The 24,890-nt window shown below is 37.5% G+C and overlaps 1 protein-coding gene and 2 long non-coding RNA genes across 4 annotated transcripts in view; 2 read left to right on the top strand and 1 right to left on the bottom strand.

The window, feature by feature from the left end:
• LOC136249836 (phospholipid-transporting ATPase ABCA3-like) overlaps window positions 1-15,211 on the top strand; it is a 25,210-nt gene extending 9,999 nt beyond the window's left edge. The window contains exons 10-37 of the mRNA XM_066041962.1: window positions 3,124-3,242; window positions 3,313-3,459; window positions 3,509-3,598; window positions 3,653-3,752; window positions 3,802-3,886; window positions 3,933-4,112; window positions 5,561-5,832; window positions 5,879-6,055; window positions 6,249-6,316; window positions 6,371-7,148; window positions 7,205-7,345; window positions 7,391-7,507; window positions 7,557-7,727; window positions 7,775-7,885; window positions 7,941-8,023; window positions 8,080-8,148; window positions 8,197-8,404; window positions 8,538-8,621; window positions 8,667-8,766; window positions 8,815-8,918; window positions 8,971-9,000; window positions 9,079-9,236; window positions 9,291-9,357; window positions 12,596-12,699; window positions 12,756-12,848; window positions 12,905-13,085; window positions 14,801-14,926; window positions 14,977-15,211. Coding sequence (XP_065898034.1) covers window positions 3,124-3,242; window positions 3,313-3,459; window positions 3,509-3,598; window positions 3,653-3,752; window positions 3,802-3,886; window positions 3,933-4,112; window positions 5,561-5,832; window positions 5,879-6,055; window positions 6,249-6,316; window positions 6,371-7,148; window positions 7,205-7,345; window positions 7,391-7,507; window positions 7,557-7,727; window positions 7,775-7,885; window positions 7,941-8,023; window positions 8,080-8,148; window positions 8,197-8,404; window positions 8,538-8,621; window positions 8,667-8,766; window positions 8,815-8,918; window positions 8,971-9,000; window positions 9,079-9,236; window positions 9,291-9,357; window positions 12,596-12,699; window positions 12,756-12,848; window positions 12,905-13,085; window positions 14,801-14,926; window positions 14,977-15,021 — 4,008 coding nt within the window. The 3' untranslated portion in view covers window positions 15,022-15,211. The remainder of the gene's footprint in view (window positions 1-3,123; window positions 3,243-3,312; window positions 3,460-3,508; window positions 3,599-3,652; window positions 3,753-3,801; window positions 3,887-3,932; window positions 4,113-5,560; window positions 5,833-5,878; window positions 6,056-6,248; window positions 6,317-6,370; window positions 7,149-7,204; window positions 7,346-7,390; window positions 7,508-7,556; window positions 7,728-7,774; window positions 7,886-7,940; window positions 8,024-8,079; window positions 8,149-8,196; window positions 8,405-8,537; window positions 8,622-8,666; window positions 8,767-8,814; window positions 8,919-8,970; window positions 9,001-9,078; window positions 9,237-9,290; window positions 9,358-12,595; window positions 12,700-12,755; window positions 12,849-12,904; window positions 13,086-14,800; window positions 14,927-14,976) is intronic.
• LOC136249840 (uncharacterized) lies at window positions 7,984-24,890 on the bottom strand. Its single transcript, XR_010698354.1, has 3 exons — window positions 24,791-24,890; window positions 8,780-8,941; window positions 7,984-8,396 (listed from the first exon to the last, which is right to left on the bottom strand). It is a non-coding gene; the product is annotated as an uncharacterized lncRNA (long non-coding RNA).
• LOC136251793 (uncharacterized) lies at window positions 21,331-22,890 on the top strand. Of its 2 annotated transcripts, XR_010699201.1 has the most exons (3): window positions 21,331-21,495; window positions 22,521-22,585; window positions 22,630-22,890. It is a non-coding gene; the product is annotated as an uncharacterized lncRNA (long non-coding RNA). The 2 variants fall into 2 exon arrangements; XR_010699200.1 differs by lacking the exon at window positions 21,331-21,495 and having other exon boundaries at window positions 21,760-22,585.

The raw sequence follows: 24,890 nt of genomic DNA, 5'->3' as shown, positions 1-24,890 counted from the left end.
AAACAGCCATGAATAACAGGTGAGTTGTTAGGAAAAAACAACAAGCAGCTGCTGTTACACAGTTCAGGTGGAATGTAACTCACCTTTACAACAAATTAACAACCTTGACAACGTGAAAACAAGCCTTACAGCCTGTTACAAACATTAACTTTTCTTTGTAGACACGAGTTGAACAGCCACGAGTAAGAATGGTAAGCAATAGTGTCTGAATAATTATACGTATTGGTATATCATATATCCATTCTATGGCTTCTTCACTTGGTGCGAACGGTGGAACAAGGCTCTCATCTGCTTGTAAACCCCATATATTTCGACTTGTAAATCGCTTCCACCTATTGATACGTAGAATGATTCTTGTAATAGTATGCTTTCATCATGTGAAGTATTGGAGCTAAAACTTGAGGTTATTGAGAGATAACGCGTCTTCTGTGGTCAACTAAGTACCACCGATTTCTTGGGTTCTACGCTTTATACTCTCTACGAATGATAGATTCCTGTATGCATAGTTTATTTGTATGCAAAATTAAGTACTAACTTTCAATTGGGACCATGTTGAGACACAACAGATTGTTGTCAAGAATGCGCGTTATTGCTTTAGCGCCACCTTAACTAAAACTATAACTAAAAACATATCTATATTATTACTAAAACTAAAACTGCTTACAATATAGTAAGTTGATCTTATTACTAAAACTGTAACTGCTTGCTAAATGTATTTGATACTACTTCTAAAACTATATGCAAATAAAATATCTATATCATATAGTTACGTACATACTATTAAATCTACAACTAATAAAAACTGTTTGACCAAAATTCACGAACTCAGTAATGTAGGTACTAGGTAGTAGTGATGGCCTATAGTATGCTAACCGTTTTTGTTAATGGTCACTGTAATTTAATGCTTTTAGCTAATGGCTACATTTATTTTTGTATTTATTGTGAATGTTGGTCCATTAGTTATTTGGTACCTACAATGTATACCAATGCATTTTATTTTCTACTTTTTACCTTAATGAAGCTTTGTTCTATTGCCTTGACAGCCTATGTGTATTTGTGAAAGACTTGTTTACTGTTTACTACATGCATACATAGCACACAGGCTGACACAGCAAATTGCACAATTGTGAATTATTTTAATTATAGTTGTATCATGCACACATAGACTGAGACTCAGCACTTGTGCAATGTATTATTTTATGATACTCACCTATGCTCAGCACATTCCAGACAGCGCTATATAAGGCACACCATGCATTGCATGTAAGCAGAGTTCATTTTTGAGTTAATCATTAGAGTTGTTACATAATGTTGCTTATATGCTTGTAAGTTCAGTTATAGGCTATAGTTAGTTCTATATCAATTGACACTCCGAAAGACAGTTCAGTAGCAGTGCACTTAACAAAAGTACTACAATGAGTGCTGCTATTGGTAGACCAAAAGGAGGAATATGGAATTATTTTAGATTTGATGAGAAGGAAGGTCATATAGTGTATGCTTAGTTAAATTGAATTCAGAGGATGAGTCCTTATGTGGTAAAACTAGCAAGGGTAAATTTTCTACTAATTTGAAATTTCATTTAAGAAAGTGTCATACTGAAGAATATAAGCAACTTGAAGAAGAAGAAGAGAAGAAACAGAAGGAAAAACAAAAGCAGAAAGTAAAGAAAAAGAAATGTACTAGCTCATCTTTAATGTAGAAAAGTTTGATAGACATTGAGCAGCATAAAAGGAAATATGAAGAGGAAAGTGCTAAACAGAAATCTATAACACACAAGCTTGCTATATTTATTGGAAGCTCAAATGTTGCCATTAGTCTAGTTGAAAATACAGAGTTTCAGGAATTGATATCTGATATCTGAGCTAAATTCACGCTATCAAACACCAGGTAGGTCTAAAATTGGAAAAGAAATAGATCAAATTTATTCTAAGTTAAAACATGACATTACAGAATCTCTTAACTTGGCAGAAAAGATTTCATTTGTGTAGATGTGTGGTCCAAGAAAAGAATTAATGAGCACCTCTTTTCCGGGTTTGACTGCTCACTATTACTACAGAGAAAAGAAGGTTAAATGTAATGAGGCAATTGCAGTTTGTAGATACAGCAGATCGTATGTCACAGTTGGTAGACACAATATTATAAGAATGGCATATCCCTTATTATAAGGTTTTCCGCATTCTAACAGATAATGGCAGTATCATGCTGGCTGCTTTTAAGCAAGATGTTCAGCTACACAAAAATGATGAAATGACGGATGAGACGGATGGCATATCAGATTTGCAGATAATTGATACACCAGGTATTACTAATGACAACATGCAGACGGATGATGAAATAGACCTGCAGCTGAATACACTCACAAAATCTTTGTATTACAAGACCTGTCAATTTTTTATGATATAGATTAATACAACACTTAATACAGTGCATTTGACGCAATCTCTGTCACAGGTATTCCTTATTCTTTCTTAGTAGAACTTCCCTTTCCAAGTTACTATCAGTAAGTCTGTTGCATTTGCCAGATGTCGATTCCCCACTTGTAGAAAATACTCTTTCAATAGGGGCTGTTTAAGCAGGTATGCATAATACGTCACAAGCAACAGCTGCAATAAGAGGGAAATAAGTGGTACAATTCCAAAAGTATCTTCAAGTTCAACTATAAAATTTTCTTGCTTGTAACGTTCAATTTCTTTCTCTTCTGGAGACAAAGAAGCAGTACTGTTTCTGTCATCTTTGCATTTTGTTTTTCTTTCAACAGCAAGGCTACTCTTATTACTAAGCTGGAAAAATGGTACTGAAATTATAACAAGAGTTTCATTCACATAAAATATAGTCACTTGGTGCTTACTATTGAAGCTAAACAAGGCTTTCTTATCCTCAACTAAAACTATAACTAAAAGGTTTTCAGATACATAACTAAAACTGTGTCTAAAACTAAAAGGTTTTCATGTTTCTAACTATAGCTATAACTAAAACAACAAAGAGTGAATAACCATACGTAACTAAATCAATAACTAAAAAGAATTAAGAAAGATCACTAAAACTAAAATTATTGATGAAACTAGCTACAACTAAAACTAAACTCCATACTAAAACAACACTACTTGATATATGTATTTAAAGGGAATGTCTGGTCAACAAGTCAGACAAGAAGTAGATTCCATGATTGCAGATCTTCAGTTAATGGATAAGGCTAATCAGAAATCTGCTGTACTTTCAGGAGGGCAGAAAAGGAAGTTGAGGTAAAGATGTGTGTAGGGTTGTGTGCTACGTGTAGTGCATGTGTTTGTCCTCCTTTATGTGTTCCTCTAGTGTTGGGATAGCATTAGTGGCTAGTTCTCAGTTTGTCATTTTGGATGAGCCAACATCTGGTATGGACCCATATGCCAGGAGAGCCACATGGGATTTACTAACCAAACACAAACAAGGAAGAACCATCTTGTTAACTACTCACTTCATGTAAGATGACTGACTAACATGTATTATCATTATTATAAGATGATTGTAGGGATGAAGCTGATCTATTGGGTGATCGGATTGCCATTATGGCTGAAGGACAGTTGAGATGTAGTGGATCTTCTCTGTTCTTGAAGAGCAGGTTATAACATGTACTAAATGTTAGCTCTCAATATGTTACTACAACACACAACAGGTATGGAGTGGGTTATCATATGGTTATCACTAAAGACAGACAGTGTAACTCATCTGCTATTATCAACCATGTAACATCCATTATTCCTGGAGGAAAGCTGGTAATTCTCATTAACACATGATTCAGTGTACCACACTGCTTTATTCTAGTCCAGTGATGTTGGAGCAGAATTGTCATTTGTTCTACCAAGTACAATGGCCTCAAAATTTCATATACTATTTGATATACTTGAAGGTGTGGTTGACCAGCATATAAATTCTATATTTGTGTGTACCTTCAGGTCAAAAGAAGCAACTTGGTATAACTGGTTTTGGAATCTCTGTTACAACAATGGAGGAAGTTTTTATAAAAGTTGGTGACAGCGGTATTGATGAGGCTACCCTCACTAGTGGTAGTTCTCATAACAGAGTTGGTGTAGTAGAGAGTACTCCATTAGTTGATGATGTCAAAAAAACCATCGGTAAAGCACATGTGTGTGTATGTGTGTAGTGCAGCATGTACTGTTTATGAGTTTCAAACCTCAACTGTCCATGCGCATCCCATTCTATAGGATCCACTGTTATCTCTAAAGTGGAAAGTGTCCTCTTTTGGAATTATGATTTCATCTGGGAGCCATACCATTACTGTTAGACCTATTAAGATGTTCTTTTTTAGCAAATATCGCTATTTGAAAACAGTATTTATCATTAAAATTTTGCAGTCAGATCCCAATTATTATTTTGTTGAAACCTTACTTACTAAAAGACATTAGGTCACAGGAATGTCTTAAACATAGAATAACTAAATACATTTCTGCACCAGTGACTAGAAAATTAATAGTGATTAGCAACTCACAAGATTCTACCATTTGTGTGTTTTCTAAGTATCTCTGATATAATGTTTCTGATTAAATGCTTAAAATCACCAAACAATGCCTTCATTATTAACAACTACATCAGTTTTGCATCAGGAAACATGTGTCTAGCTACAAGTAACAAATTTCAACACAATAAAAACCATACTATAAGTTATGCATTGACTAACAAATTTTAAATACCATAAACTTGGAATGTATTACCCACTATTAATTGTGATCTTGGTTTACCTACATTCAAAAAATTTGTTAGCTATCTTTGGAACCATTTTGAAACTAATTTAGACTTACACAGAAAAATGCACCACATATATACAGACACACATGCACATAAACAAAGCAAATTCTCCAGCACCTGTGTAAAACATAACTATTGCTGCCCAGTGAACCAGCACTGGGATGCCTGTACACCACTCAGGCATTCGAGTCTTGTGCAGGTAAACCCAGTGCAGGAGTTGTGGATCCTGAAGTTCCCTAATAATGTTTGCACGTACACATTTTTATAGTCCTGTAGCCATTGTATCAAGTCCCTAAGTCACCAAATTTTGAAGTATTGTAACCCTTGAATTTACAATCATTTTTATAAATATGATACAGAATTACCCTATAATTAACTATAACCCAGGTCACTGGCATAGGTTGCCAGCGGACCCTTATAGCTTCTAATTTATTTTATAGTCGTGTGTGTGTGTGTGTGTGTGTGTGTGTGTGTGTGTGTGTGTGTGTGTGTGTGTGTGTGTGTGTGTGTGTGTGTGTGTGTGTGTGTGTGTGTGTGTGTGTGTGTGTGTGTGTGTGTGTGTGTGTGTGTGTGTGTGTGTGTGTGTGTGTGTGTGTGTGTGTGTGTGTGTGTGTGTGTGTGTGTGTGTGTGTGTGTGTGTGTGTGTGTGTGTGTGTGTGTGTGTGTGTGTGTGTGTGTGTGTGTGTGTGTGTGTGTGTGTGTGTGTGTGTGTGTGTGTGTGTGTGTGTGTGTGTGTGTGTGTGTGTGTGAGTGAGTGAGAGAGAGAGAGAGAGAGAGAGTGAGAGTGTGTGTGAGTGTGTATTGTGTTTCCATACAGAATTCAACACTGGTTTTGTTCTGTGGATCCAACAATTTTATGGTCTCTTTGTGAAACGGTTTCTTCATTCCTTAAGAAACTGGCGAGCCATCATAACACAAGTCATCCTACCCATCTTATTTGTCATTCTTGGACTAGTACTTGTTGAGACAGTACCTGAAGTGACCTCAGAAGATGAACAACGACAGCTAAGCATGAGTAAATCTGCTTTACTGGATGATAACATTATTACATTTTTTGCTGAGTTTGGCAGTGGCAGTCCCATATTTAAGGTACATTAGTCGGCCATTCTTATTGTTTATATATATAATTTCATAGCCTACTAGGATAGATGAATATCGACAAGCAATTGGAGCTACCATGCTAGGAAATATTTCAAATGATGTTCTGAATCAGGTCAATTCTACTAGGGACAGGACCATCACTGATATAATGGATTGCTGCAACACTGGAAATTACCAGATCTTGGATACCTACTGTGCATCACAGACCACTGTATGTCATGTAGTTATCTCTTAATTGACTATGTACCTCATTCAGATTTGCTAGATAAAAAACAATTGTAAATTGTAAACGCCCATCTTTAAGAACTATTGCATACATAGCTAGGCTTCACTAATACAGTATATCTAGGGGAATGTATCCACAATATTGTGAACAAGCTAATTATTTTGTTCAATTTATGCAGGAAGATTTGCGTGGTAGTTGTGCAAATGATGGAAATTTTGCCTATTCCAGATGTCGCAGTTGTATGGAGTAAGTAACTGTTGTATTAGCTATGTATTAAATGATCCCTGTGTTATGTTTTAGTTGTCGTAACACGTATCAACCACATCTTGCTAGTTGCAGCTTCCCAAACACTAGAAATAATGAATACTTTTCAGCAAATGATTTTTGCCCTTACCCACCCAGTATCTCTGTTACTGAGCCACTACCTGTTATGGCCAATAACTCTCAGCCATTGGAATACATGAGCTATTTTGTGGATGAGGAACTTATGAGATTTGCAGACAAAAGATTTGACACTAGTGATTTCTTCAGACGATACATGGCAGGTTTTGTCATCAGCAAACGTGAAAATGCAGTTTCCCATTGTGGAACAAATTATGTTAGGACCATTAGCAACAGTGGTGATGATTTGGATACTAAAGATCTTGCGTGTCTGATGCTTGGCTTTACTCCCATTGTGGAATCCAACCCATTGTTCACTGATACTGAATTTAGGCAGTCTATTAGAAGCAACCTTAGTCAAGCTGATGAGTGCTTTTCAAATACTGTGATGAGAGATCAGCAGCTCAGCTATACAGAAACTGTTGGTTGCTTATTCTTTGCAGATCTGATTCAAGCATATAGTATAAACTCCACTGTTAAATATCCTAATTGTAATAACATTAGTTTATCTGATGCTTATGAAGTATTGGTTGACCGAGGGGTCATTGAACATGCTGCAAATATCAGTGGTGACTTCAGAGTGGATGGTGCTCTAAGACAAGTTTCTGATGACTTGGGTGCTAATGGTGACCTAGTTGGTCGACAGAATGCACCACTAACGGAGATTACAGGAGCAACCATCTATTACAACAATCAGGTGATTATATGTGTGCTTATAATAACTCTTGGTGTAACCTATTACATATTCTCCAGCCATTCCACATGCCTGCTGCAGCTCTGAATGCTTTCCACACTATCTACTTACGTTACATACTAGAGGAGAGTGGAGCTACAGAGACTGACTACACCATCACTGTTAACAATCATCCATTACCTCGGACTGATGAAGGCGAAGTATGTATTCATAAATGAATGAATTGATCCTGTTATTAATTACAGATAAGTGCTGCAGAGAACACCTTCCTTGGCTTTTCACTAGCCAGTACAGTCATCTTTGGATTGTCCTTCCTGGCAGCTAGTTTCATTCTTTATCCTGTGGCTGAGAAGGCTTCAAAGGTATTGTACTACATATACACATAATAAGGTACTACTACCACCACCACAGGCTAAACACATTCAGTTTGTCAGTGGAGTACATGTCAGTACTTTTTGGATGTCAGCATTTCTGTGGGACCTCATTAATTGTTCCATACCTGTTATTGTATCTGTGATATTGTTTGCTGCTTTTCCAATTGAGTCATACAGGGAGAACATTGGAGCAGTTTTCTTGTTGTTTGTGAGTTTTATCAATTTGTGTTTATGAGTTAATTCTTTGTGTTGCAGTTGTTTTTCTGCTGGTCCATCATTCCATTTGTTTATGCCTTTTCATTTTTGTTCTCCAATTCTCTCATTGCATTTGCCCTCACAATTCTACTGTCCTACTTCTCAGCCTTGGTGAGTTTACAGTGTTAGGTCAACTATTTCTACTTTATATGTGTTTAAATTATAGTTTTCCCTTGTTGTTGTGTTTGTGCTGGATGATGATGATAAAGAAATTTCTAGTAATGTATTTATACTAATGCCAAGTTATGCGTAAGTTTTCATTATGATAAAATGAATACATATAGTACTAATAATGTACTGCTTAGGTTTTCACATGGACTTGCTCAAATTCATACCAACTACGTCATCAAGGATGCTTGTAAAGATAATATATTGTGAGTTACTATATATAAGTACATGTACACCTTTATTCCTTGTGGTAGAGTTTGTGCTCAAAGAGGATTAGAATTTACTGATAACATTTTGGAAGTCTCTTATCCTGCAATTGGTGCTAACATCATTGTAATGGCATTGGAGGGAGTTGTGTTCTTTGTGCTCACATTGTTATTGGAACAAAGTTTCTTCATGCACAAACTGGCATCTTGTTTTATAAGGAGAAAAATTGAATCAGCAGCAGTTCATCCTGATGAGGTAAGAAGCAATTGTGTGATTACTCTGTCACAGTGTGTATTAGTAAGTGGTGCATGCATGTGTGTGTACATGCATGGGTTCGTACGTTCAGGAATGTGAGTGAGCATGTGTGTATGTGTGTTTTCTGACATAGGATTCTGATGTGGCACAGGAGAAAATTAGGATTGATGCTGTAGAGGCTAACAATGATCTCATTCAGATTAAAAACCTGAAAAAGGTTAACACCTATTGTCGGTGCTTTCATTAACATACAGCATTGCAGGAGTATAAAATGTTGTATGGAGGAACAATAAAGTATGCTGTGAAGGGTCTTAGTCTTGGTATTCCTAAAGGAGAATGTTTTGGGTTGTTAGGAGTGAATGGTCAGTGTATTACCTTGTTTATAATTGAGAGTCATCTAATTTGAGTAGGTGCTGGCAAGACAACCACTTTTAAAATGTTAACAGGAGACATCAGACCATCCAGTGGTACAGCTATCATCACTGGATATGACATAGTTGGTGACATCAGAAAGGTACACATCTCCACATCACTACCCTACACATTACATCACATGTATTACACAGGTCCAACAACACATTGGATACTGTCCACAGGTATTACTATCCAGTGTGTGTGTGTGCGTGCGTGTGTGCGTGCGTGCGTGCGTATGTGTGATCTTATTTGTTGTGTAGTTTGATGCTCTGATAGATGATATGACAGGATATGAGTTGTTGTGGTTGTATGCTCGGCTGAGGGGAATACCTGAGGCAGAAATTGAGGATGCTGTAGATAGAGAGATCAAACGACTTGACTTAGCAAAGCATGCAAAGAACACTTGTGGAAACTACAGGTACATATGCATATTGTTTTCAATGAGTCCTTATTTAGTGTAATTACACTTTAGCGGTGGAAATAAACGTAAACTTAGCACAGCTGTTGCCCTTGTTGGTAGCCCATCAATTGTACTGTTGGTAAGTAATGCTAAATCTTATGTGAAGTTAATGCTGATAGTGTTATTAAATATTTAGAAGATGAAGTAGAGCTCCAGTGATAAAAAGTATTGAAACAAGATACATGAATAATTAACATAGCTATGCAGGAAAATCCCTACATTGGCATGTTATATACCACCATCTGTTCAATGCCAAAGCAGGAATTTTCCCACATAGGTATGTTGTAATACCATCATCTCTTATTTTATAAATTTTTATCACTGGAAAACCTGCAAATTGCACTTTTTTGTTATAGCATAGCTATGTATGCCTGTTCTATTAGAATACATGGTTGTGACTGCTTTATTAGAGTATCTCAATAGTGTAGTTACCATGGCTTGTTTTCAGGGCCGGAGGAACTGGTCTGGCCAGTCAGGCCATACACTTTTTCAGCTTTAATTTTAAATATATATATCCGAGTGACTGATAGGCACTGGCCAATTATGCTGGCATGTTTTTGGGAATGACAGATGCCTAAAGCATCATGCAAGCATTGTGATATAATGCCAGTAGAATATTTACCTGTCAAATCCTTCCCCGTGACAATCAATCATGGAAAAGATTGAAACACTCTAATAGAACAGTCACCCTAATAGAGCACTCAGGTACTTACTGATTTATTAGTCAAATGCTTTATGAAGCAAAATAATTAAAGATAGCTTGTAAGCATGGAAGAATACATAGTTGGTGAGCACTGCAGCATAGCATGATAGAATAAAGATTAAACATACAAATACACCAAAAACATTTGGAATTTTCAACTAGAGTAGGGACCATAGCACATCGATAAAAGTAACTGAAACAATTTGGAGTAGTCCATGATATTTAATTACATTAAAACAATAAGAAGTGTTATATCCCTACTGTGCTCAAGATACCATAACAGAAATGCACAGTAGGGATATAACACTTCTCATTGGTTTACTGTGATTTAATATCATGGACTACTCCAACTTGTTTCAGTACTTTTTATCGATGTGCTATGGTCCCTACTCTAGTTGAAAATTCCAATTTTTTTGGTGTACTTGTTTGTTGACTTTTTTTGTAAATAATTGTTATGACTAGTGAACCCACACATACCACATCTGAAATGGTGCCGCATGCCCCAGCTATGTTAATTATCATCTGAAAAGTGAAGTATCCATTACGCTTCGTTGTCAGCTATGTTCATCCTGTTACACAGCATTTTGAATCAAGAACTGTTCAAAAAACACCTCTGCAATCCCTGCATACCGAAACCATAGGTGTAAAGGATCTATGCCGAAACAATTGGTGCTGTGTGTCCCAGTTATATCGATTATTGTCCGGATGAAAGTGAAGTATCCACTACGCTTCGTTGTTGGCTATGTTCAACCCATTACATAGCAGTACGAATCAAAAACTGTTCGAAAAGCACCTCTGCTAACAAAATAGCCACTATGAAAAATATGGACTATTTCCGTTACAAAAGGAAGCCATCACATACTACCACCAAATCAACACTTTTCGCTGTCAGCAAAGATGAATGGGACACAAAGAAGGAGACTGGTAAGTCCATGAAGAATGCATTGTACGTACTGTGGTATGCCAAAAGGCACCTCTCGGGCTGAAGCGACGTTAAACAGTGAAAAATCAAGCCCGTATATAGCCTTAGCGTTATCGAGTTACACTTGTCTGAAGGCATCAGTCGGTCAGTTACTTACTCAGTCAATCATTAGAAAATTCCGTTAAATAATTTTTTTTAAATTCTGTAACAACTTGTTGAAAGCATTTCGGGTCAATCTGAAAGCTTGTTTGGACTTAGTTTTACCTAACCAACACTGCCTCATCATCGTCAGGGAAAATTGATTTGGGTGATGTTATTTTGTGGGCCACGCCTACTCCTTTGTGGTCCCTACTGTACAGTACTATCGTACTGTATGATATGATAGCTTACTGAGTTGTGACTTCATCACATTAAAATTACTTATAAGTTATATAGCTATCAGTTTCAAATGTTAGACTCATGCTGCATGCATATGGCGATAACAAAAGGGAACAATACTGTACTTACAGTGGTGGATATAGGGGGTTTGCAATGGTTTCAGCCCTCTGAAAATAGCACACACCCCTAATTCATTTACGACTCGTCATGTGTGCCAGTAGGGCTGGTTCTTCTATAGCCATCATTATTATTACGTTCCTTGTTTCCCGTCACTACCCACATCAATTTTTAGACAGCCACACCAAATTTTATTATTTGATTATAGATCACGTGAATGCACTATTTCATGGTAGAAGGAGGCACAGAGTGACCAAGTTTTAAGGTAAATGCATTAACTGTACATATAAACATAGCAGAAGGGTGGAAGTGCCTCCACTCTTGCTCAATAGGGTGCATGGGTGTACAGTCCCGGCAGCTTTCAAGATTGAGATACTCTAATAGAGCAGTCAGAGACTGAAATAACAAGAGTCAAGTGTATAATTAATAATCACCTCCTGCCTGCATCAGTTTTTGTTCCATTGGGTGCACGGAAACAAGCAATAAATAATGATGGCCTATCCTTAAAAAAAACCCAAGAGTTATACATAGTGTATTAGCTATATTAGGACTTTTTCTACTGGCGAAACTTCGAGGTTGTGACTTTCTTTTTTTTGGTCTTCGACTTACAGCTAGGCTGAAATTGAGTGGAACCTGAAACCCCCTCTGAAAATTTCTAGAACCGCCACTGATTTATATGTGTTACAACTGTATAATGTAAGTTAAATTAATGTGAACATATGATGTAGGCCTGCCTAGCTACATGCAGTGAGTTTAACGCAAGTGTTAGTAATAATTTGCTAGGGAATTTACAGCTGAAAATAGTCTCAGATTTAATCCCAGAACATGCAATTTTGAAAATTTTCCTGGGGGAGCATGTCCCTAGATCCCACACAACAAGTGCTCAGCATTTCACTGCCTAACCTTGGCCTGACAACTTTGGAATTGCTTCCTCTGGCCCTGGTTTTGTATAGTCCTAACCCTAACCCTTAGTGGGTTTACTTTCATGAAGAACAGAACAACCATGTAATTGAAAATAAAAAGGAAAGGCAAAGTGCAGAAGGCAGACACTCATTAGAATCAGAAAAGGCACATGGCACACTTGAGTTTGTTACGTTGTTACATGAATTGGTGGCTATGTGCACTGCCTTGATTAGTCTCTAGCCTTGCAATTATGGTCAGGCAGGCATGTAATATGTAATTCTTTCATTTTTACAGGATGAGCCTACAACTGGTATGGACCCAGCTACCAGACGTCATTTATGGGATGCTCTTATCACAGTCATTAAGGCTGGCAAGTCTATTGTACTCACTTCCCACAGGTCAATGATAAACGGTCTAAAGGTAGTTATCCTGATTGTGTGTTGTCCTACTGTAGTATGGAAGAGTGTGAGGCTTTGTGTACCAGACTAGCTATCATGGTGAATGGAGAATTTAAGTGTCTCGGTGGAATACAACACCTCAAGACTAAGTGAGTAGCATAAGTACGTATATACTAGGTGCACTAATAGTGTTATTTCTGCTCAGATTTGGTAGCGGATACACTCTGCAAGTAAAGATAGATATTACTCAACAAGATGCAGCAAATAACAGTACAATGGCAACCTCATCCGCAGTAGCATCACCATTATTCACAAATGCCACTACAAACTTCCATAACTTTATTAATAGCACATTTGAACACGCAGTACTTATTGAAGAACACCAGGTATGAATATCATGGTTCAATGTGGCTTGTCATCCTTCATACTTAGCACTGATTGAGAATACAATATCATACAGTACAGTAGTACTATATAGTAGGGATTGTGAAGGTTGGCATAGTCCCACTAAATAAATATTGACCAGAAACCAGCCTCACAATACCTTCATGGCATGTGAACAGTATTGCATGGTTAAGTATGATCAGGGAAATATACCACTATTGTTAGTAATCCCTGTGATATTCAAGCCATACTGGTTTTGATACTGGTTTTGATACTGGTTTTGATACTGGTTTTGATACTGGTTTTGATACTGCATGGTTTTGATACTGTTTTTAATACTGCCATACTGTCTGTACACTATGGCCTCCTGTGGGCTTGTTTCATCCCATATTTAGAAGGTAACCAGACATGTGACAATGTTTGTAGGCAGGTGCTGATGTAGTCAGCTAACCAAACTATGTAAACAAGTTTGTTTGTGGTAATTTGTACCTGAGGCTTGCTGAGCTACCATGGGTATTTGGTGCTTTTGTTGAGGTAAATGGCAGTTACTTTAATACCAATGGCTTTTACATTAATACTGTGATATTTAGTAATACCATGCGTGATACTTTTTATGGAAGGTATACCGTTTGCTATTTTTCAATACCGCCCAACACTAATGGGCACCTGTCTTGTCATATAATTGTAGCCTCACATAGTACAGAATCGAAGTTCAATAACTAATAAAGAATCATGTTACAAAAATGGTAATAAACAAGTGTAAGGAAGATTTGGAATTCTACTGAAGCTGGTAAGGATCATTGCAATAAAAAGTGCTTAAACAAGACGGGATCATCACCTGAAGTTCAAAGTTAATTCCTACTCACTAATTATATGGTATAAGTTTACACTTTAGGTGATGGTCCCCTGGTTTATGCACTTTTTATTGTAATGCTAGCTGGTAGAATTTCTAATTTTTCCTTATGCTGGTATAATATAAACTTTGGCACTGCATGTGAAATTAGTATGTTTGCTGCATGTACTGATTTTTGGTTCACAGCAATGACGGATCCAGGATGGGCAAATGCCCCCTCCCCTCATCTTGTGGAGGAGCCATACTTCTGACTATAAAAAATACTAAACTTTATGTCAGGCCAAGACCAGCTTATATAACTCACAAAAATATGCACATTTTATTTCAAATATACCTGAAATCAAAGCGAATCAAAGTCAAACTAGCTATGAAATTGTCACTTTGCACCTTCGTGCATACTAAACGCCTCTAAAAATAATTATCATTTGCTGTTGTTTAAGGTATTCAGAGCCTTTTAAACAGCTTTTAAGACTTCATAACAATCTGCAAAGGCCAAAATGGTAAAAATCAACAATGAGATACTACTAAGAAGTGTATTATTTGCTGCTTCAAAAATATAGCAACTAGCTAACAAGAGAATCTGCAGCTGGCTCTCCCTAACCACCTACAACTTGTCCTGTTTGTGCCCCTCCCATTGCCAGGTTCCTGCATGCACACAATGTGAACCCAGAAATGCCATATTAATTTAAAGATAGACCATTGGTCAAAGTGCCAAAGCTAATGTTCACATAAAGACTGCTTAGATTGCAGACTTAGTTTCTTTTCTCACTGACAAGAAGATAAGCCAGCTGTCCTTTGTTGAATGACTCCATCCAACCTCTATAATATGTGTTTGTATACAGTTTCTTAACTTGGTCTCTACAGGGTGCGATTTCATATCAACTTAGTGGAGACAACTTATCATGGTCTCAAGTTTTCCATAAACTGGAAGAAAACAAAGGCAACCTGTTAATAATAGACTATAGTGTAAGCCAAACTACATTGGAGCAAGTATGTTGTAAATGAGCATAATATGTGTCTTTATTTTTCATTGTACACAGGTATTCCTTAACTTTGCTAGGAAACAGCATGTGGAAGAAACCTAACTTAAACTGTAATTCATATATAGTCATCCAGTTTATTGTACTTGTAATCATAAGTATACAAATTGATATAAATACTCAGACTGTCTGCCTGTGCTTCACACTACCAGTTGGTTGACTGCACAGTAACAATGATGATTATAGGCTTGATGCGAGTCCAGTTGCATCTTACTTTTCAACAAAATCAGTTTTTATGCTTATCCATTATCCAACTTACAAATTAAAACAGTATATACTAAGTCTACACTCTAAATAATAAAACATGCTTTGCACACAAAAAGTGTGCCCTGTGACACCAAAGTGTGCCCCATAACACCATTTTTGTGTTCATTTTTTACAGTGTATGTCAAGTTGTATAATCTGACAATAATATGTGGTATTAAATCTTAAAGACTGCGTATTAATTTTGATAACTCAACCTCACGCACAATAATGGTGGAATTGAACTGTTTTAATCATTACAGTAGTTGTGCATTAATTCTTATATCATCTTAATACTGCAACTATATTATAGCAAGTTCTGGATAAAGGACTTCACTTAAGCTATGTATAGCTATATTATAAAAATAATCCTTCACACGTAGCTACACCATCTTTGTTTTTGACAAGGTTTTTGATGGGGCTTGAAAAACTCATGATGAAATTTTGTAGAACGTAAAGATAAAGACGAATTAGATATTCATAACCAGTATTCTAGGAATTCTCTTGTATTTTAATATATTAATAGTTTCTCATCCCAGCCTGCATTGTTGTTCATAGTGCACCAATGATTTTTGTAATGCAGCCATACCTTTTACTAGCTAGAGCAGTTTAAGCACATTGCACTCTGAGTGATGTGAATTGTGTAATTCAACCATCTATATAAGCAATAAAAATCTGCCCACCCACATTGTTATTATGAGTATGGAGGATAAGAAACTAATTACGTTATGGTGGGTTTTTTTTCTTCTGTTGGTTGTGTACAATTTTGCTATTATATTAGGAAGTTTTTAAAAATTGAGATCAAACTTTGATAATAACATTGTGTATGCTATTTTGAAAGCAGAAAATTGTGTCTTTGGATTCTGGTTTAGAAATTATAGTTATATATATGATTTTTAGATGGCTGTATCTGATAGCACTGCATCTTTAAGGTTGTGTGTATACCCTGGAGAAATTTTTATAGTGTAGAATAGTTATTGTTGTGTTTTGTGATTTTTAAAAATTTTTTTTGAAGATTTTAAAGCTAGTGAGTAAGTTTCCATGGACTAATTGCTGAGGTCTGTTCTCTGTGTGTGTGTGTGTGTAATAATTATTATTGTTTACTGTGCAAAACCTCTTACAAAGAGTATATACAAGCACAGATAATAAATCAGCAAAATTAATTATGTGGTTAATTGATGTTCAGCTAGCCTTGCTTTAAATTGGTCTAAACTTGAACAGGTGATGAGGTCGTTGGGTAAGTTATTCCAAATCTTTATACTTGAAGGGAAGAATGAGTTAAGGTATGAGTTTACTCTTGTGTTTGGCTGTAACAACTTCATTGAATGACCTCGTAGAGAGTAGTTAGATGGAGCTGGTATGAGTATGGTATGTGTGTGTACTGGCAGTCGCATAGCAAAGCAAAGTGATCATCACTCTGAGGTTCAAGTCCCAAGGTTTTTTTTGCATCCATGCTGCATGCCAACCTCCTCATGGTGGACACATCACTCATAGGTGCATGGTGTGGCTAATGGCAGCACCTGGGGCAGCAGCCCTGATTTTTCAGACCATGCAGGCAGTGTCAAGAGCACTGGCCTTGCAAGCCATCAAGAGGGTTTTACATTAAGCACACACCACTTTGCACAAAGTGGACCAAGTCTTCTGACTTAGGTCTCTGCAATTGTTTATGGCCTAGCTATCCACCCTCCTCACCTGGCCAATATAGCTTCATTAGCTTGTATTAATAGGTTATTTCAGCATCCCTTGAGCTCTCTCTCCTGGTCTAAACTCAATGGTGTGTTATTCAGCATTCCCTGCATGGCTGAGTAAGTGTGTACTTTCCATGAAGGGATGATGATCTCAATAGAGATCCAGACAAGCAAAAGTGTGTGCATACGTGTGTGTGACTGATGACTTGTGTATGTGTCTAGCAAACAGTGCATATCATATAGGTTGTTTATGAGACATACATTTACAAATATTCCACTGTTTCTGTGAGTGTTATTAACATTAATTTTAGAAAGTGAAGTTTAACAACATTAACTGTGTGGTGGCTAACTATAATAGTACTTGTTGACTTGACTGGCATCATTGAAGAGTATATACTGTGCTGTGTGATTCTTTCATCTCAATATTGTCTTGCTTGTGCAGCTCACATTATCTGTACACTTTTATCATTGTAGCACAATTTTCAAAATTCCAGTTTACCAGTTTTTTTTTTACAAAGGCTATAATAATAACCAAGAGCATCGAGTTTCATATACTGTAATAAGTGGAGTTTCATAATAAGTGCTTATAGTGAATTGAAAATTTAATTATGGTTCTTTTAAAAATATTAAATCCTTTCAGATTTCAAGTTCATGAGACATGCATGTACAAGGCATTTTTCAACATAGGCAACACATGCATACTATAGGCATGATTTTTGCACTGTTTGTCATATTATCTCCCTTGTATTTGATGGATACATTGTATACTTAGCTTTGACATTTTTGTGTCTTATTACCTTCCACTTCAAGCAGAAAGGTGTCGATTTGCCAGTAGGAATATGTGGTGACAATTTTGGGATTAACTTGTACTGTATAGTAATGCAGGCATTATACTGGCATTTTAAAGTAAAATTCAAAAGATCAAGACACTCCTAATGTAACCGTCTAAAGAATAATTGTAGCTACTATTCTAATAAAGCAGTCAGGTAACATGACGAAACATATTTACAGTATTATTATTATTTATTTATTTATTTTTAATCAGCAGGACCCTCCAGGGGTATAATGCTGATGTGCAGTACAATTACAGTTAATTACATGACTAGTGCTAAATTTTGTTTAAGTAATTCTACACAGTTAGTTTCAATAATATCAGTCATCGTTCAGCCTAGGTACAGTTCTTGGAAGGAAGGAGTATTAGGTATAGTTGTAAATCGTGCAGTATTTTATACCATAAAACTGGTCTTGCCTGTCTGCGACATTCTTGAAGTGTTGGCCAATTTAATGTTGTTAAGATGTTGGTGATACTATCTCTGATCCCTTCTCCTTGGTTTCCTTGTCACAAAACGAGCAGCTCTATACTGGACCATCTCAAGTTGGTTTAGGTGGTAAGGATCCCGTATTGGTGAACAGTATACTCTAATACATGCAGGTATTACAAATTGTTTATATGCTAGTTCACATAGATGTTTGGGGCAGTGATGAAGATTTCTTTTTAAAACCAATAGTTTTGTAGAGCTCATTACAAGTGTAGTCTATATGTGAGGTTTCCATGAGAGTTTGTGATGTAATTTGATTCCAAGATATAAGTGTTGTTCTGTAACTGCCAGTGGGATGCCATTCATTACATGCGTGAACAAACTCTTACTATGCATGATGGTTCGAAACTTGATATTAAATTCCATTTGCCATTCATCTGCCCATTTTGACAATGTTGTTAAGTCTTGCTGAAATGTTTGATGGTCTACTGTACTATGGATAACTTTATATATCAGGCAATCATCTGCAAAGAGTTTCATCTAGCTGCTAATACCTTCAGCTATGTTGTTAATGTACAACAAAAGAGGGTAGGACCCAAGACTGAGCCTTGTGCTATACTCCTAATATGACTTCACAAGGAGAAGAAAAGGAACCATTAACAACAACTTATTGAGAATGATTACTTAAAAGGACTCTAACCATTTCAAGACCTTGCCTTTAATGCCATAAAATTCAATTTTTGCTAGCAGTCTTTTGTGTGGGACTTTATCGAATGCCTTGGATAGATCTAATATACCAACATTTACGTGGAGTTTGTTATCCAGTGCTTTGGCGAAGTCAGTAATAGTAAGCAGCTGTGATTCACCAGTATGCTTTGACCTAAACATATAATTATACTCTAATATAACAACCAGCTAAAGGATTATTTAAAGCTGAAACATCAAATGGCCTACTACAATAATATAATGTGAACTTTTATCATTGCCTGCAAAGACCACTATGGGTTTAGAATGCATAGCAAGAAATATCTGTAAAAATATACTAATATATCTGTAGAAATGTTAACTACCAGTTATCACGTTTGACAGGCCAGAATCAAAAAGTGTAAGGTATGCACAGAGAAGCCATGCAAGCAATATTGTTTGGTTAACACATATTAGAGTGACTTATAGGTTATAATGCTATTGATTTACACTGGCTTTGATAGCAATATTATCTGTCAGACAGTTTTGCATGTGTACTGCTATTAGTAGAGTTTATATAGTAGTCACTCACTGCATGACTGTTGCTAATCTGGCTTCTTTTTTTTCAGAATAGTTAAAGTGCTGATGACACCCATATAGCTAGCTGAGGTATAGGTCTGGACTTATGAAGCAGTGATTGCCACTGATAATGCACTTGTCAATTTCATGCCGCACCCCCTGGCGTCCCCACACCCCAGGTGGGGATTTGACATTGCTTCTCTGGAGCAATTGACATGCAGTTGTCCAATTCACTGACCAATTTTCGGTAGTTGCATTTCTAAACAATAAAATCGCACTTGCTATAATTTTACTAGCTACGGGGCAGGTTTATTACTAGTTGCATGCGCTTAGTCATCCTTGAGGTGTTGTCAAATCCCCTACTATGGGGGTGGGGATGTAGTGTAGTTCGTGCCCAGACCGCTTCTTTTTCTTTTTATGTGGGGGCAGCGAAAAAAGGAAGCGGTCTGGGCACGAGACTAGATATAGTGGGGATTTGACAGCCGATTTTGCCCCACTAGTGGGAAATTTGACACCACGATTTGTCAAATCCCCTGTATTCCCCCACCTCTCCTGGGGGTGGGTAGTCTTGCGTGGCCAGACCGCTTTTTTCCGTGTATTGGGTGGGGGAAAAGGGGTCTGGTGCAACTCCAATAGCTGCTTACTTCTGAGCCGTCCCCAGACACTGGGGACGCTAATTAAATAACATTGGCCACAAAGGAGGTGCCATGACGTCAGTAAGACAATGAAATGTTCGTAACTCCTGCTCCGGTTGTGAGTCTTGTTACACGATGAGGATGAACTTTCAAGATAATTTAAAAGAGACAAATTAAGGTTCATTTAAAGGATAAACAGATCGAAGCCATATCGAGTTTACTTACTGACGTCTCCTTTTGCAGCCAAAGTTATTCAATTAGCGTCCCCAGTGTCTGGGGACGGCTCAGAAGTAAACAGCTATTGGAGTTACACCAGACCCTTTTTTTCCCACCCAATACACGGAAAAAAGCGGTCTGGCCACGCGAGACTAGGGGGTGGGGCATGAAATTGACAAGTGCATAAGTATAGCCACACTGCCAAATGCATGGTTTAGCTTAGTCTGGCACAGCCGACCCTTTTACGCCGCTTGCTTTTTGATTAGTTTGGCGGCGCTCGCTGTAAAAGGATCTGGTCACAACCGCATACTAAACTTGTGTACGCTGCCACTATAGTGGCAGCACCAATCAAATCGCAGCATTTGTAATTAAACTGAACATTCAGTGCGTAAAAAGTGGAACCATGGATACCATGACAAAATCCGTGTGATTAAGACGTTAATTAATTCCAGCTGCACAAGTTTGGTATGCGGTTGTGACCAGACCCTTTTACAGCGAGCGCCGCCCAACTAATCAAAAAGCGAGCGGCGTAAAAGGGTCGGCAGCGCCAGACTAGGTCTAGCTACTGTCAGGAGCATTCAACCATAGATAATAGACACCCGTCTATGATTCAACCAGTGTATTAAAATGCAAGGGTTCATAATGGATATACACTGAGGAGAGTATCCTACTCTCATATACCCCTGTAGAAGGGCGTATCGTGAAGTTATGACGTTGTTAGGTGCAATCTGTGAATTTGCGCAGTTTATAAATTGCGCTGCGCATTTAGTGAATTCATAAAATGTGCAACAATTTATAAATTGCACGGGTGTCGCGCTGCCATATGGCAAGGCAAGATGCGACACGTACAGCCTGTTGTATCGGTTGCCGACCTTCTGTCATTCCAAGTGTTGGATCACGAGATTTCCTCGTGGCAGTGTATGCAAGGTGTGAATTTCACTATGAGTTTGTGAGGTATGTCAAAAGAGGGTCACAGAGAGCTGGCTATTCGAAAGGTTCTGTAGAGGAAAATATCTTGGTCCCAATCACACCTTCAAAAAGCAAAGCAAAACAAAACAGTAATGGAGGAGAAGGTGCAGAAGATCATGTTTGATATCAGACCGTTTTGAATGGAGTGGAAAGAAGTTATGCTCTAATTAGCCCTGCCTTTCATTACTACAACAAAGAAGTTTGTTTTGTTAAACTACCCAGAGCTGAAGTTGGAACAAACAAAGGGTAAGAAACTTTGTGCCTGCCCTTCACAAAATTTTGTAATTACAGAATGAGAATGACCATCATTTAGTTGCAACAGTTGAGAAATTTTATGACATAGTAGAGCGTGTGCATTCAACTGAAAATGGACATGTAGACTACAAGAAAATACTAGCAGAGATATGGAAGTATAGTGAATTATGTGTGCTATCATATTCTCAAACATCACAAAAATTTATAGCCACTAGTCATATTATGTGGAGATGGGTGACACCAATATTCTGTACTGAACAAGTAGTCCGGTTCCCAAGTTTGTAATAATGACAAGTTGTGAAGGACAAGTCAGGCTGGATTTTAGCTGATATTTTTGCAAGAGACCAAACCTTTGTGGTCCCCATCGACCTATCAATTTATGGAGCCCACCTATCAATTTTCTGATATATTAGTTTGCAAAAAAGATTACGACACTCTAATAGAACAGTCATTTGTTCTAATAGAGCAGTCAGTAAGTGATCTCAGAAGGAATCTGTAGGGGCATGCCTCCAGACCCCCTAGTAAGACCATGTGTGTATTTTGCACACGGTACTCAGCTTTACAACTACCTGGAACAGACCCCCTGCTACGGGCTTGATGTCTTCACTGTTCAACGTTGCTTGGTACCTTAATTTGGCATACTGCAGTACGTATAATGAGAACACTATGGACCTACTTGAGTCCTCCTTTATGTATCTTTGCTGACAGCGGAAGGTGTTGATTTGTGGTAGCTAGCACCATGTAATGGCTTCCCTCAAAAACTATTATAATTATGCACCTATTAATTGCTTCAGCAATCAGTTCGATATACATCATCACATTGTGTCATTTGTACCATTAAGTAAACATGTACGTGTTTGTTCATGTTGTGGTAAAATGTATCTATATTAACTTAAATAACCTTCTTGATGAATAGTTGGATTTCTTGGTGAACCAGCAAATTTCTTTTCATCGTCTGTTGTATTGTACCGATGAGTTATGATGTGTCACATGAATTATAATGTTTGTTTATTTAGAATCATTGGATGACTATTGTCAATCTTGTGAAATGATTAGTTTGGATGATGATACAACTGACATGGTGAGATCTAGTTATGCATACAAATTAATGTATGGATTCCATAGGTCAGGTGCAATAGTTGCTCATGGGGGTACCATGAATGGTGTTTAGGAAGACATGTGGTTATAGCCAGGCAAGATGAAAATGGATACAACTTTTCTGGGTCTTGCTGTTCATCAAATGGAGCTGTACCTTTGTAACTCATGTATTGGAGCATACTTAGCTATATGTGTAACACAGCATACCTGATTCCAAACACTATATGTTTGCACTAATAACTGTATCACACAGAGGTGACATTATGTAGCTAACCACGTGTTGTGTTACATCTGGATGTATGGGATAATGTGAGAGTGAAACTAACTACGTGTACCATTTAAGACTGGACATTAAAGATATGATGTTGGACTTGAGTTACAATGTACCAAACCTTATGTGCTGATATTCATTTCATTACTAGTGCAGCATGTGCAGTGCTTGCATGTGCTGGACAACTGCTAGGAAAAGTAAAACATGCAGGCTGGACTGTGCCCATCAATATCAGCTGATCAAAACTAATGGCTTAGCCTACCATAAATGCTGTAGTATACGCAGCGCAACACTGAGAGAGAAAGACAGTGCACCTTATCCAGGCCAGCTGCAGAGTACGCAAAGGAACCTTGGAGGCAGAGATAGTCGGGTAGAATGCGTCTTCAGTTTATCCATGTCCCTTCAGCTAGTAAAAGGGGGTAAAATGAGAAGCCTGTCATTCCTCCCTGTGATATATACGTACTTGAATCGGCCAAGAATGTAACGGCGGTACCCAGTTCATAAAATGCGCAGCTCTTACGGTAGTTCACAAACTACGCATTTTATGAATTCACAAAATGCGCAGCGCAATTTATAAACTGAGCAAATTCACAGATTGCGCCTAACAACGTAACTACAAGATGTTGTGGTTTATGACGTGCCGGAAGCCATAAAAGTGCAAGAATCGTTAGCACCATTTCACACTCGCGACACTCAGGATAGCAGTATTCGCGAATGGCTTAGCAAGAAACGCCTACGAAGTGGTCTTGACCCATGAAGAAACGATTGTAGTTTGGTGAGAAACGCTGGAGAAAATTCAGTTGCTAGCGACGTTGTTAGGCACGCGTTCAATCGACACCGTGTTCAACTAATGACATCATTAATTATACAAAGAAAAACGGGCTAACTCAGAAGTTCTACGTCATAACTTCATGATACGCCCTTCTACAGGGGTAGGATACTCTCCTCAGTATATATATATATAATGAACTCTTGGTAAAAGTCACTAACATGGTCACGTGACTATAATAATCTACAGTAGCTACTCCCCCCATACATAGATCTCAATGGCGGATCCAGGATGGGGCATTTGGGCAAATGTCCCCCCTTTCAGCATGTGGAGGAGCCAGCCATACTTCTGATTAAAATAGCTACTAAACTTATGTCAGACCAAGAAACTCATGAAAATATGCTTTTACTAGCAATTTATTACAAATTTACCTGAAACCAAGGTCAAACTAGCTGTGAAATTATCAGTCAGCACCTTCGTGAGTATTAAGCGCCTCTAAAAATAATTATCGGTTACCCATAAATAATTTTGTAAATTAAATTAGGAGGCTACGCAGTAAATTATAGACGGGTTGCCTTTTTAAGGCGTGGTCGTTTTACCGTAAATTTTCCACATACTTTCCGAGTTCGCTAAGTCAAAAATGTATTACAGCTATTGGAGAAAATGAACGTTTCGGTTAACTTTAGCAAGCAAGAGTTAGCCAGCCTTCAGAACAGAAAGTATGTTATAGAGAAAGGTTTGAGCTATAACATATCCAGCGTGTAAGGTGAAGGCTGAACGAGAAGATGATTTTCTTTCAATCTCGGGTTTTTGGAAAGCGATAAAACTCGCTGAAAACATTCTTTGTAAGACTTTGCTACTACTTAGAATGATAGACTGGATGATTATAACTCATCTTGTACATTTGAAGAGCCAAAAACGTTTGTCAAACTATTTTAAAAAATGGGTTTTTTGTTGACTTCTTGACCAACATTGTAATCATGCGTAAAACGGAAAGTCGCATTTTCTCGCGTTACACAAGGGACACGCCCTAAATAGGCAACCCGTCTATTAACACTCACTTTGTATGCGCAGTAAATACTTAAATACTAACACTTACGGCTACGCAGTAAATACTAACACTTACGCAGTAAATTATTAACACTCACTTAGTATGATTCCTCCGCTATTATCACGTGGCTATACAATGCTTTAAAGTTAACAACCTTCTCACTAACACCTGCTCGAGTTTCGTGCCAACCATTATCG

Source organism: Dysidea avara, chromosome 3 (assembly GCF_963678975.1).
Source record: "Dysidea avara chromosome 3, odDysAvar1.4, whole genome shotgun sequence".
Lineage (NCBI taxonomy): Eukaryota > Metazoa > Porifera > Demospongiae > Dictyoceratida > Dysideidae > Dysidea > Dysidea avara.
This window is presented reverse-complemented; position numbering and strand designations above follow the sequence as displayed.